The following is a 13,615-nucleotide window of genomic DNA, read 5'->3' as shown; positions in this document are numbered from 1 at the left end:
ATTTTCATGATTTACTTTTGGTCCTAACAATGAGCCGAAATCGTACCGATCCTCGGCTTAATAAATCGTTAATTCTGTCTCTAGACTGACAAAGATTTCTGGAGATAGGTCAACCGGATTAACGGAGCACCACACAGTACTGTACAATTGAACTACATTTTGCAATTAAAAACCACAATATCTGGCTCAGTTTAGAAACAACGTATGCACTATGAGTTTCTATTAGCAAATAAACGTTTTTACAGATGAACCAGATTTTAGTGCCTTATTGCAAAATTTAGGTCAATTGCCGTTTGGTACTTCGATAATCCCATCCAACAGTTTGAGATCCGTCCAAGTTGGCCTGTCTGATCTGCAACGGAAATGGGCTGAAATGATTTTTCTCAAATGGACTTCATCTTGCCACAAGGAATTTAAGACTCTACCATAGGAGCACCTATCTGCAGGAAGGAACCTATGTCGCATATATTGGTTCTGTAAGGAGCTAAGGACCGTGGCTCCTTATTGCGAAAGGTAGTCCAAACGTTGCGACATCCTAGATGTTCTTTTTTCTCAAGACAAAAGTGTGAGAGATTTTTTGATTATTTTTTACTGTTTTGCCTGCTTTGGTAAAACTGTGCATCCCAGTCACACCCATCTCCATACTTACAGGAATTAATAAATCACTTCATTATAATGAAAAGCAACAATTTTCCGAAGGTGTGGATCTTGAGGAGCCAGTAGGAGGGTCCACTGGATCCTCATACTGTGCAGAATGCTTTGCTTTGTTTGGGTCAATACTCCTTAGACACTGCATAGGCATAGTTAAAAATGCCATATCCAGTGCATACAGGTAGAGGTTTTCTTTTTTCAAAGATTTAAGTATTTGTACTCATTATTTTACTTTTTTTCCCAAAGCGTCTGACTGAATTAAACAACTTCTCCAGAGCCAATCACTTTCCAGGCGTAGTTATAACTCTGCATAGACTTCCGTTTACTTCACTAACATAACATTTTGGAACAAGGCGTATGGAATTGTTAGCTTAGCATTTATTCTAAAACATCGATTTGAGGGAGTTACGCTTTCATGGTTGCAGCGTTTCAAGCAATGGCATTTAAAGAGTTGAAATCAGTAGGATTTTTCTCAAAATATGCATTTCTTCAATCTGCTAACGCCTCCTGCTCCTATCCTCTAGTCCAGTTTAGATTTATTTTATTTCTGTTGTTTTAAATAGGTTTAAGTTATGAGCCCCTATGAGCAGATTAGAAATTGACTGAAAGCTTTTCACTCATTAATCAGTTTTGAAACTATCTCTTTGCTAACTTCAGATTCAACTTTTTCTACAGATTCTTTAATTTCATTGGGTAAAATTTTCTTTTTTTCCTCTCTCATCGCAGTTGAATATCAGTTCTGGCCCTGGAGTGAAAATTTGTTGTCTGTGCGTTATTTATTCTGTAAATTAGATTTATTTTTTTGGCAAATAATAGATTAAATCTCATAAGTTCTCATGAAAAAAATTTTTATGTCGGGGTCAAACCTTGAAGCTCCAAAAAACCTGACCGTTTTCAACAAATCTCATTCAAAATAGCCACTGTGCTCTAATCAGACTGAACATTGAAGAAATTATGAAAATTAATGTATGTACTCAAAATTATGTCCTACCTATCAACTGTGCAACCTTTTATCTATGTTCCATTAAACTTTTGACCCATCTACGCAAGAGAAAAAATGTCAGTCAACTATCTGACCCAGGGTAACACAGGATAAAAGTGGGTTCTCGCCTATCGGTCTTGTAAGTCATATAGACCATTCTAAGGAACTCAAGAACACGTCTGTATGAAGAGCATGTATTTCTCAGCAACCCATAAATCTATCGTGCCGAAAGTTTGTGAATTTAACGATTAGGACACTTAAGTGTTAGAACCAAAATGCCCTAACTGGATGCTCCATTTTCCGTGGTACAAGTACCCTTTTCTTATCATAGGTTACCCTAGTCAAACCTAGATTTGACTTCGATTGTTATCTTATTTTCAGAGGTACTACCCGTATCTTGTCAAACTTGGTTTTTTTGCTAGAATACAGATTAAAGCATGGTTTGGTTGTATGCATTACTCTAATTCGACTGGTTAGACCTGTCAACAAACGGTTTCTCTGAATTCAAGGGTTTGTACGTCTTTCCAGATATTAAGAAGTTTTAAGTCTCTTTCTAATATTTATAGCTTAATAATGTTGAGCACAAAAAATAGTGTCAGAGCCCTTACTCAGTTATAGAATAGCTGTACATCACAGAGAGAGAAAAAATCTAGTAACTTGTAACTTTGGATCTTATTCAATAAGTGTTGTAAAGAATCTAATGTCATTGGTTCAAAAACCATGTATGAATCATGGTGTATAATAGAAATTCTGTCCAACTTCTGGCCATAAAATTTTACTTTTTGAGAGTGGCCCCTCATCTTAAAAAAAATTCCATCCAATTCTCTTCAAATTTTAATTGCAAAAGCAAATTTTCATTGTTCCTAGGTATTTTATCAGTTCCGTCATTGTTTTTGTGTTTGACATCGCTACCTCGCATTTGAGTTGGTATATATATTTCTTGGTCTCAATTGAAGAAAACTATGTACTCAGTCGAAAATTTTCTAATTTTCATTTCGATTTACCATGTCAATGAGACTGACAAATTTATAACAAATATTTATGCTTTTTCTTTCTGCATAGAGTTTATTACAAGCACTTTAAAATATTTGAGAAAGTCTAATCAAATCGGTGCTTGTAAAATAGAATATGTACTTAATTTTTTACTGCCCTGTAAATTTTTAACTCTTGTAAAATTATGACTGTACATTTTTAGTTAGGTAGTGAGTGGATTGTGATTTCTTTGAAGATACAATCAAAGTGAACAAATTGTGTTGAATTGTAAAAAGCGAATAATAATTTTGTACAAAAAACGGTTTGTATATTTTTCCTTTCCCTTTTTACCTTGCCTCTCAACATTATTGAAGAAGCGAAGTTCAGCAATCAATTTCTGTATTTTTTTTTTTGTAAATTTTACAGGAGCCCTGTGCTTGCTCAATTGGTATAATTCCTTATTTTTCTCCAGTGGCATATGATAATTTTTTTCAGATTTGTACGTAATGAATAGACGCTATTAGTGCCACGTCACAGAAAAAAGACATAGATTGACTTTTTCGCATTGGTAGCATTGAAAAAGGTTATGCCAATGTTATTGTTTGGATCCAATTCGATATTATGGAGAATCCCTATAATGATGCGCCACTAATAGCGTCTATCATTTCATCCATTTTGATAATCAATAACTCAATATTCTTATAGTGATGCTTTTAAAATAATTGGGGTTCTATATGTAGGTATAAATTTATCACTAAGCCTGGAACAGATAACCTTAGCCATAAAATGTACTATGTTTACCTGATTTATTTAAAACGAATGAGTAGATTAATGAACAATGCTCAATTATTTTCAATAACTCATTTTGTTTATTAAATTATCAAGAGTGAATAAATTACACTTCACCTTCACAATACTAAGAATTGACAAAATCATAAATTTTAAGAACTCAAACAAGGTGAATGAGAAGTGTTTCATGCAAAGTTTTATGAGAGCAGCAATTCTGACATTGCATGAATTTTACATAAAATGTAGCAAAATCTATCTTTTTTTAAAACTAATTATATAAATACATAATTCTCTCAGTGATCTTTATCTACAAGCTCATCTAATAGATCAGAACGTTCCAGTTAAAAAAAAGAAAGAAAAATCAATAGACAAAAATACGGATTTGTACAAACAACCAATTCCACTCAATAGTTAAGCATATTTAAAGTACATGATTATTTACCCTTTGGCAAGACTCAACACAATAACAATTCATAAAATTAAAAATAAAATTTATTAACACATCAAAATACTAATTTACATATTACAACAATCATCATAATTTTAAATAATTTATTTATACACATAACTTTTTCCTTCATACCTCTGCCTCTGACGTAAGGGTGTATCCCTTTTTCCTAATGAGCCCTGAAGAGCATGGAGTTATATGAAGAACAGGGCTCTTGTAGAAATTGAGATACACCCTTATGTCAGAAGAACAACAATACGTAAATTTCCGAAAGAAAAATAATGAGGAAAAGGCGACTAACAACTAAGAGAACAATTCATAAAAACTCGACAGATAACATGGAAACAACATTAAAATAAATAAGTAAGTAGTACATCTGTACTTCTTGAAGTAGAGCAGTGAGCAAATTACACACATGTGCTTTGAAATTGAAAGAAAATTTCTCCCATCACGAAATCCATTCGTCCTTTTCACTGGGAGGCAAAAAGAGCTCACTAAATAGGTCATTAGGAAATATACAAAAACGAAGAAGGGAAAAAAGGGTAACAAGTACTTGCAGTTACTAAATATATTCATATGAACTTTTAAGACAAGCATATTCTGCATGATGGGTAAACTTTTAATAAGTCAACTTCTTTAACTTTCCATGAAGGCACTTAGATCATACCTTAAAACATTAAGAGGCTGAAAAAAGATATTTTGATCATATCTATGGAAGGCACATTTTCTTAATATCTTTTCTCATTAGTTCTTCAAGTAAAAAGAGAAAAAGAACAATAAAAAAAGCAAAAATAAACTGTAGATAGGCACATTTAAGCACTTAGGTCAAAAATTTTTCAGTATTTTAATATGTGATGAATTTAATTAATTGGGTGAAAGTCAAAACTTGATTTGTTATTAACATTTTTAAGGTGTCAAGAAAATATGAAAAAAATAAAAATAAAAATATGGCAACTTGAGATTAACTTTTTTCCTAACTACTTAGAAGGATTTTTTTTTATTTTTGTTTGTTGCAAAAAAGGAATAATTTTTAGCAGTCATTTGAAAAACATGTAATCTAATTAGCAATGCAAAAGATGCAAAGATGCAAGTAATCATGAAATCCATTTTTAGTTATGTAAATACTACACCAGACTTCTTAAAGCTACCATTTAAAATGTAAAGAGGGCAATCCAAATAATTTCCGGCAGGGAATACATATTGTATTGGAGAGAGAACTTATTCTTTTAAAGCATAGGAGAACAAAATATTTTCAGTTTTTAGGGTAGATGACATGCTTTTGTGATGACCAATTTAATGGATACAGGGACTCAGTCCATGACTAAAAGACATTTAAATAGATGGCAAAAACAATTCGAAGACACCAATATGAACACTATTTTTTTTGGAGAATAAACAGGCACTACCTCCGTTGGCAGAAATTGTTCGTTTTGGGTGTTAATGACATCAATAAAATTAAGAAAAAAAGTAATCATTCAAAATAAAGGGTAAATCTTAAACAAATTAAGCACTGAAGAAATACATTTGCAAAAAGTGGGCTCAAGGCACCTCGTTGAAGATTCTTTTTCCCCCAATCGAACCTCATGACATAAACTATGAATAAACGGAATTAATTTGCACATTGTCAGGAAGACATTAGATTGAGAGTGGGGACTTTTGCTCAAAAACTGAAAAGAAAAAGCTCATCAGTGGCACAGTTCCAATTACTGATGGGTCAAATAATGATGTGTTGAACATTACTTTGAGGAGAGCAACAGAAATGGAGGCAAGTATTGGGGACTTGAAGTAGGATAGTCTCTCTTTATGAAAAATTAGGTCATTACACTCTGCTCGATCTGCGCTTCAAGCAAGAGATGACATACATGCAGAACTATTTCTTGCCATGACAGATACTTCGCCTCTCTACGTTAGTTCCTTTGCGTTCATCGCTACTGAATTTAACATGGGATAATATAATAAACATTACTTAGTATCTATAACAAACAAATCAACGGTGATCAGTGCTAATGATATAAAATAACAAGTTCGCAGGAACCACTTTGAAAAACAGTTTCAATGGCATCATAAAAAATGTTTGAGACGAGACAATTTAGAGGTGAGTGGCTCGTTTCTTCTTGAATAAGGAAGCTAATACATTTGATCGTTTATCTTTGCGCACTATTGGTCCTTGTTGTTCACTTTCACTAGAGCTTTCACTGGGCCTGTATTGGTTATTATCATTGTTGACTTGCTGGTACATGTTGGCTGGTGGTGCATTGATGTAAGGCGGTAGAGTGGAGGCTCTTCCCTGAGGCTGGGTTGGTATTCCAAGGGGTTGCTAGAACATTTTAAAAATAAGGAAAAACATTAATGGCTACTCTCGCAGTGACCCTCTTGCAAAGCTACCATTGAGAAATTGTTAAAATGGTTGTTGTCGACTTAGCTAGATGAAAGTCCTAGCATGACAGGAGCATCGATGTGAAATCCACGCCTTTTTCCCATAACCACATTTTTGACAATCTAAAAGCGGTGACTACAACAATATATAAAATATCATGGTAAGAACCATGCCATGCTTCAAACCATGATAAGGGGGACAACAAGTAACCTTTACTTTAAAAAACACGTTTTTTCTTGGTTTTAAAATTGAAGTAGCAGATTCGGCTGATATGTAGAAAAAATGTTCTCAACAAAAGTGCTCTTGCCTGGAATTAATGAAATCTGTCGTGGAAAGCTCAGCTATTTTATTTTAACAATAGATCCTGACAAATTTTCATTTCCTAGTTTTACTACACCATATGGTCACAAATTGCAAGAGTGACAAAAACTGTTTACAATCATGTTCCACCTAATAAAATTTAAACAACCCAAACTTTCATTTCAATAATAAGATCTGTTCGTTATTTCGTTTAAGAAATAAGAGAGGTGAAGCTGAAGATTTCGATTTTGCAAATTTCATTGATATAAAGTAATAATCAATTACTAAAAAAAATCGAAGTTACGGAAGTTTACATCTGATATTGGCTGGAGTTATGAGGTGGGTTTTAAAGAGTTACGTTTATTGGCCGTGCGAATTTAATAATTACTCTTTCAGGGGGACGGTAGACTTTCGCCTATCCTTACACATGGAAAAAAAAGAGAGAAGAAAGAGGAAGATAAAAAAGTTTTAAGTGATACAACCCTGAGCGGCCATTTAAAAATGTGATGGTGAAAAGTTTTTGGAAACGATTTCTGGTATAAACCTAATGTAGAGATTATAAGACGGAAATATTTACCGGTCGTACAGCAGGTGCTAGATTTCCGTAAATAGTGCCGTGTCGATAAGATGAGTTGATGTCATTTGGCCATGGATCTCTTTGAGCGCCTCTTGTTGGAGGTGCTGTAGCTGGTAAAGGTGGAGGTGGTGAGGAAAGATCATACGAGTTCCTGTACTCTTGAACACCTCCATTTTGATGATGATTGTTGCGATTACTGTAGGATTGCCGCATTTGATTTCCATCAACTGCATCTGGAGAAATGAATCACATAAATACATACATTAATGTCGCATTCATTACAGGAGAAAGAGAGGGGCAAGCTGTGAAAGCTCATTTGAGCCACTTCATAGAATAAATTATATCTTTTAATATTTTGAGGCACAAAAAATTACGCTTCTTTTATTCCTTCATGCATTCATTCTTATTTTAACAAGAAAACCGATATTATTTTGTTTGAAACGGTTTTTTGGCCGTTAAATCATACTCTATGGAGATTGTTTCCTTGAACTGACTGAATTTTTAATATTTAAGATAGGTAGGTACATAATCAATCAATTTCTTATTTGAAAGTTCTAATTTTTGAATGGAAGATGGAAAAAAAAAAAAAATAGAAGTAGAAATATGTAGAGAGACTAGTCGTTACGAAGAGCAGAACTCCAAGATTTATTAAAATTTCCACAGTGATAAGGATGTGGTATGGATTGGTTTGGTAACTATGCCACAAAAATAAATAGATAAATAAATTACAAAATTTGTTAATACTTATTTTATTGCTGTGCCAAAACTTGAAATGCTAATCACTGTATCAATTGAATTTTCTTACCTATTGAATGCCTGTGCCTCAAAGGTACTGAGTTCGAATCTACCGATGGAGTTCGGACAGGAACAGGTGGGGGTGCGGTTCGCGGAGGTATTGGAGGACCTGTTGAGTTACTTTGTTTCAGACTTCGTCTTCGTTGGATTTCAGGAGACGAGCCACGACTTGAGCTTGAACTCACATCTCCTCCTACCAAGGTCGGAAGTCTATCAACACTAGGTGAATTCTGCAAAAGAGAAGGAATGATTTTATATTACTTTCAGAAAAGGGAATTTTTAAGCCAATTGTTGTAGTTTTATTAAAGAAACTATTAAAGAAATGCTACTTGGATATTTATGAATTCACAGTTTTGCCTGATCAAGTATGCATAAAATCTTTAATATTTAGTTTTAACAATAAAGATGTTGGGAAAAATAGGGTTTCTCCAATCGTTCTGCTCTAAATAACTCTTTCTAGAGAGATACGATTACAAATCTCAACTTCTTAGCAGAAATAATAGATTTTATATAAAAAATTCAGAGAAAATAATTTCTTCGGAAAAGTATCAATGACTTAAGTAACAAAATGCATACCTCCATTGGAACATTGAAAGATTTCCGATTTTTTTATCTTATTAAAATGGAAATCAAAATTATTCTTTAAAAGGAAATTAAAAGTAAAGATTTGTGAATGGATGAAGTAACGCAGAGGCTTTTAAGAAATCTTTTTGGTTGGTTTTCTTATGGAAAAGAAGAAAAAAAAATAATAAATGTGAAAGGAGATTTATAGACGGTAGCAATCGGTGTTGGCATTTTACAACATCAGCCGTTAGTAGTGTACAAGAATAATTTTTCTTACTTTCTGTGAGTCATCGTAACTAAGCAGCTGCAAACTCGGAGGAAGTTGAGCATGAAAGCTTATTTTGTTCACCCAATCTTCCATTTCCTGCTCATTTGAAGCCAAGAAGAGGAATTCCGAGCCATCGGTGCAGTGTAACCGAAACACATGTTTCCTCTTTGTATAATCTTCCGCTTTTTCACAGCGAGCTTTGAAGATGATGATGGGCGAAGTAGCTGCTTTGCTTGCGACAAAGTCATCTTGATCCTTGAAGAAGCATAATAGCTGACCGCATAGGACTGCAAAAAAAAATAAAACAGATTTAACTTGGTAAAAATCGCGGCCCACCATCAATGAATGAGTTAACAAAAATTCATTATTGGAGACACGTTAAATAGTAACATTTTAGAATCTAGAGCCAGAGAATAAAATGTGAAAGGGTGAAGTTAATGTTTGTTTGACTTGCTAGTAAGCAAATGGTAACTTATCATACTACTTTCGGAAGAAAACCGTAGTGTAACAAAAGGCAGGAATTACACAAATAACAGCGTAAACTGCTGGAGGAAATGGTCGGCTCTCATAATCGAAGCTATGACTGACTGCACTGTCATTTGAGTGCTTCCTGTCTTTTTAATTTGCCAATGAATTCAATCGGCACTTACTCCACTTGAGATAGTAGGTAGGGGAATCACAAGGATCGATAGCAAAAACCATTGCTATGTAATTCCAATAACCTTTTTTTTTTTTTCATGATTTAGATTGGGTTGTCTTGGAAGTCTCAGAGACTAAATACTCAAAAGGAAAGTCTCAACAAAACTTACCAGTGTACAATGTTTTCCATGACCTGACTGCAGCTTTCTTGCCACCACTTTGAAGCTCATGCTTCCTGTCAAGGATACCCTGAATCTCGACAGGTGGTAGTTGATCAAGGTGCTCGAGCTTTTGCAGTTTCCTAAAGCTCTGCGTTCTACGCCTAGTTGTAAAACTGGGCGTTCTTTTTGGTTTTTTTGTTAGATCTGCTTTCATACTTTCAGCACGTTTGATATCTGAAATGTGAAGAATTTGAGTATGAGTCGCGGTTTAAATATTAAAGGATAATCATCATTTGCAATCCGGTTGAACAGAACTACATACATCCAACAAGTATGACACTTTAGACTACAATAAAAATCTTTTCAAACAATTAACAAAATAATATGAGATAAAATCTTAGAATTTTTTTAATTGTAAAAAATGCATGGTGGATAATAACAGAAAAATTGCGTTTTGGGGTAGGAACTTCAAGGGATCATGCTGTCTGTGGCTTGTTTAACAGTCACAGAAGCAACATGAACTCATGAAAAAGAACGATAAACAACCGTAAAGGAATTAAGCTCCAAATGGTTTTTGAATCCTTGGGAAATTTCAAACTTTTATGGTACAAAAAAGAATTTTAAATTAGAAGTTTCGGCCTAAGGAGCATTGAAATTGTATAAGTTGAAAATTCACTATTCCGAGAAAACTTGAGAATAAAACTCACCTTTTCGTCGATCACCGAATAAGGAAGAAATACTGCCAGCTTTCTGAAGAAGACCAGGAGCATCAGGAACTTGGAGCCTATGAAAAAGAAGAAAAATTGTGAGATACATTTTTTTAGCATACTATTAGAAGTTTAACTTGTGTTGTAGAAGATATTGCTCTATTTTTCATTATCACTTTTACGCAGGAAAAGCCTCTCCATTCTGGCTCACAGTCAGCTAACCATTACAGTACTGGAAAGCCTAAAGATTCCTGCAGTTCAATAAATTGAAAATCTATTAATGAGATTTCAAGAGGCATAAAATCTTTTCCTGCATTGATAGTTCTTGAAGAGAAAGGTTATTGAATAACTATTTTGCTACATTGAGTAGGTGCTGAAAGCTGAAAAGTAATGTAAAAATGAATGGATTACGTCATACTCTAAAATACACATTTCTTGAGATCAAAAGACATGTTCAAAGTAACTTTATGAAGAATGAGAGGAGAGAACGATCTCTTTCATGCTCGATATTCTGTTGTTAATTACTTAAGAGCTGAGAATCCAGTCGTGTTCTCGGGTACCTACTGTCTTCGTCAAAAGATAACATGTTCAAAAAAATAAAAACAGGATTACCAATGCAGGATGTGGTTTTATCAAAAATTGTAACTAGTTTTACATGGATGGAAGTTAAAGAATAATACACCATCACTTTATCAAAACTTTTCGTAATTTACGTATGATGAGAGGCAATTTCTAATTTGGGTGGGAAAAAATTAACCACATTCAATTAAAGAGTGCCTTTCACATTTTGGCGTGAGTTTTAAACAGACACCATAAATATGTACGGGAGAAAATAAAATACATTGGCAAATTCTCTGCATAACTGTTCTGTTTGACCCAAGGCATTCTATTACTCAATGTTGTCCGACTGCAGTCCTCTGCTTCTAATCATTGAATATTACCTAGAGGATGGCATTGCTGATGAGTCATTCGTTTCTTCAGTGGTTGCTTCACTTTCATGGTTATCATTTGAAGGCGTAACAACAACGTCTGCGTTATGCGCTGTATCTTCAGAGGCATCTGATGCATGCAATGGTTCTTCCGGCTTAGTTGTCAGTAAAGCTGATGCTACACCCACATGCTGAGGACTAGGTACATGCAAATTATACACCTCCAAAATTAAAAAGAAAATCGCAAGCAAAACACATTCAAGTTCTTGTTTACAGCATCTTTAGATATAACTTGTAAACAGTAAAACCTTAAGCATTCCTCAGTTTATCATAAAAGGCAATCATCTGTGGCAAAGATGGGGTTATTCATTCAAGAGGCGTTAACTTCAATTTTATCAATCAATCAATTTTCTCAATTCTCTCTGAAGAAAAATGCAGGCTTAATTTTCTTCAACTATGAAGAAATTTCGTTAAAAATTGAAGTTAACACACCTTTCCTGAAAAGCCTACTTGCCTGACTGATGCCTGCACTCAGCTTGGCCAACGTTTTCTTAATGAGAAAGGAAATAGGAAAAAAAGAAAAAAAGCCCAACAATTCAAATCTGCCATTCATATCAATACATGCAAATTTACATTTTGTTACATATGTCTCTACAATAACAGTGCTTTCAGGGATAAGTTGTGTTTAAAAAAGAAAACTTTCATAAAAAGAGAGAGAGAAGAGGATGTTACTTCCATGCATATTTATTTATTTATTTTTCTTTTGATCATTCATCATTTTAGATTCATTTTTCCTTATGTGCGACCACCTGCCATACTGTTTTTAATTGAGTTACAGTTTTTTCTCCATTAACCAATTATGGTCGTTAAGTGTACTATCCCTATGAAGCATAATTTTACAATGAATGCTCAAATTGAACATTTTAAAGAGGTACCTCTGGTTATTACAACAGTGTGAGAGGGAAATGAATAAAACCCATGCATTTCATTTATCTCTTTTCATGTTTAATAAAGGCTCACGGAGAGAACATTTTCAGTTGCCATCAGTTTTAAATATCATTCCACAAATTGAAAAATAAGAGAGAAAATAAAATAAAAACAGCATGCCTATTAATGGTACCAATACTATACATGCAATAAATATTGTCACAAAGACAGGAAACAAGCACCCTTCAATTGTGATACAAAGGACTTTAAATTACCTATTTTTATCGTGATGGTCCTCATCATTTTCATTAATTCTTCTCCTTCCATCTTCTTTGCGTCTTTCATCTGTGATACGTTGGACTTCTTTCCGTTTCCTAGCTTCCAGTTTCTCTTTCTCAACTCGATCCCTCTCAGCCAGCCTGGCAGCCATCTCTGCTTCTTTTTGTTTTGCAAATGCTGTTTCCAACTGTTAACAAATAAATGGATAAAATTAAACAATTCTTTTAATTTGGTTAATTGGTAGGAGATGCTCGATACTCGATGATCCACACATATAATTTGTTACTAAATGCACATAAATATTAAAATATATTACATTTAATAGTCTAGTATCTCAAAATAATACATCAAAAAAATTTTTTTTTTTTTTAGTGATTTTAAAGATTCCTAATTTTTTTACTAAAGTCTGAAGTATCACTACTAAGTTTTAGGGAGCAATTAACCTCAGGACGTCTTACAAAAGCTGATCACTATCAGTCACAAAGTTGTTTGGAAATGTTTTAGCCCTTGACAATGCGCTATCATACACAGCATCAAACAAACGACAGAGTAATTACAGTTTTAGAAAAACCATTCTCCGGGTTTTGTCTTCTTACAAGTTTTGGAAAATTCCAAAAAATCTACCCTTGAAAAACAGGTAATAATGGGTAAAATATAAAGATAAGAGTAAAAATAAAAATTTGCTTACAAAAGCTTTAATGAGCGGGCAAAGTGAACTAAAAGGTAATTGCAACTCAATGCTTAGAGATAACAGAATTTTTTGCATTCGAAAGAAAACAGTCTGATTTTTCACATCAAAATTGATTAATTAATTAAAGGATTAAAACTTACCAAAGTGATACGTTTTAGTGCACTAAATTTGTCTTCCTGAGCTTGGATCGTTTTCTCAAAATCTTCGTGTTTCCTGATTAATTCTTCTACTTGCGCGATTGAATCTCCAAGCTTGAAATCATTGAGAAGTGCTTCACGCGAGAGAATCCAACTTTCCAGTTGGTCCGCATCTCTTTTGAAAAGCTGTGTATCTAAGTTTTGTTCATAAATTATTCTTCTTTGATTCCATGTGTCCAGTAATAGTTCATTTCTTTGTTCTAAAATTTTGATTTTCTCTTGAATTTCTCCAGCCAAAAAGTGACCCTGAAAGTTGGAAAGAGACATATTAGATGATTAAAACTATGAAAATTGAGAAGAAAACAATGAGCTGAAAAATATTGTTACCTGTTGCGGAACAAAGAATGGAAAAGAAAAGGGGA

The 13,615-nt window shown here is 33.8% G+C and overlaps 1 protein-coding gene across 2 annotated transcripts in view; it reads right to left on the bottom strand.

The window, feature by feature from the left end:
- Positions 1-3,451: 3,451 nt before the first annotated feature.
- The window catches only part of kst (spectrin beta chain, non-erythrocytic 5 kst), a 161,528-nt gene continuing 151,364 nt past the window's right edge, over positions 3,452-13,615 (bottom strand). Inside the window, exons 53-61 of one of the 2 annotated variants that reach the window (XM_019043341.2) lie at positions 13,197-13,499; positions 12,362-12,552; positions 11,172-11,357; positions 10,231-10,307; positions 9,533-9,757; positions 8,733-9,010; positions 7,902-8,121; positions 7,097-7,329; positions 3,452-6,159 (exon numbers count right to left, since the gene is read on the bottom strand). In XM_019043341.2, the coding sequence (XP_018898886.2) occupies positions 5,932-6,159; positions 7,097-7,329; positions 7,902-8,121; positions 8,733-9,010; positions 9,533-9,757; positions 10,231-10,307; positions 11,172-11,357; positions 12,362-12,552; positions 13,197-13,499 (1,941 nt within the window). In that variant the 3' untranslated portion in view covers positions 3,452-5,931. The remainder of the gene's footprint in view (positions 6,160-7,096; positions 7,330-7,901; positions 8,122-8,732; positions 9,011-9,532; positions 9,758-10,230; positions 10,308-11,171; positions 11,358-12,361; positions 12,553-13,196; positions 13,500-13,615) is intronic. The other variant, XM_072300393.1, reaches the window with a different exon arrangement.

The sequence above is a fragment of the Bemisia tabaci genome, chromosome 5, assembly GCF_918797505.1.
Source record: "Bemisia tabaci chromosome 5, PGI_BMITA_v3".
NCBI classification, from domain to species: domain Eukaryota; kingdom Metazoa; phylum Arthropoda; class Insecta; order Hemiptera; family Aleyrodidae; genus Bemisia; species Bemisia tabaci.
This window is presented reverse-complemented; position numbering and strand designations above follow the sequence as displayed.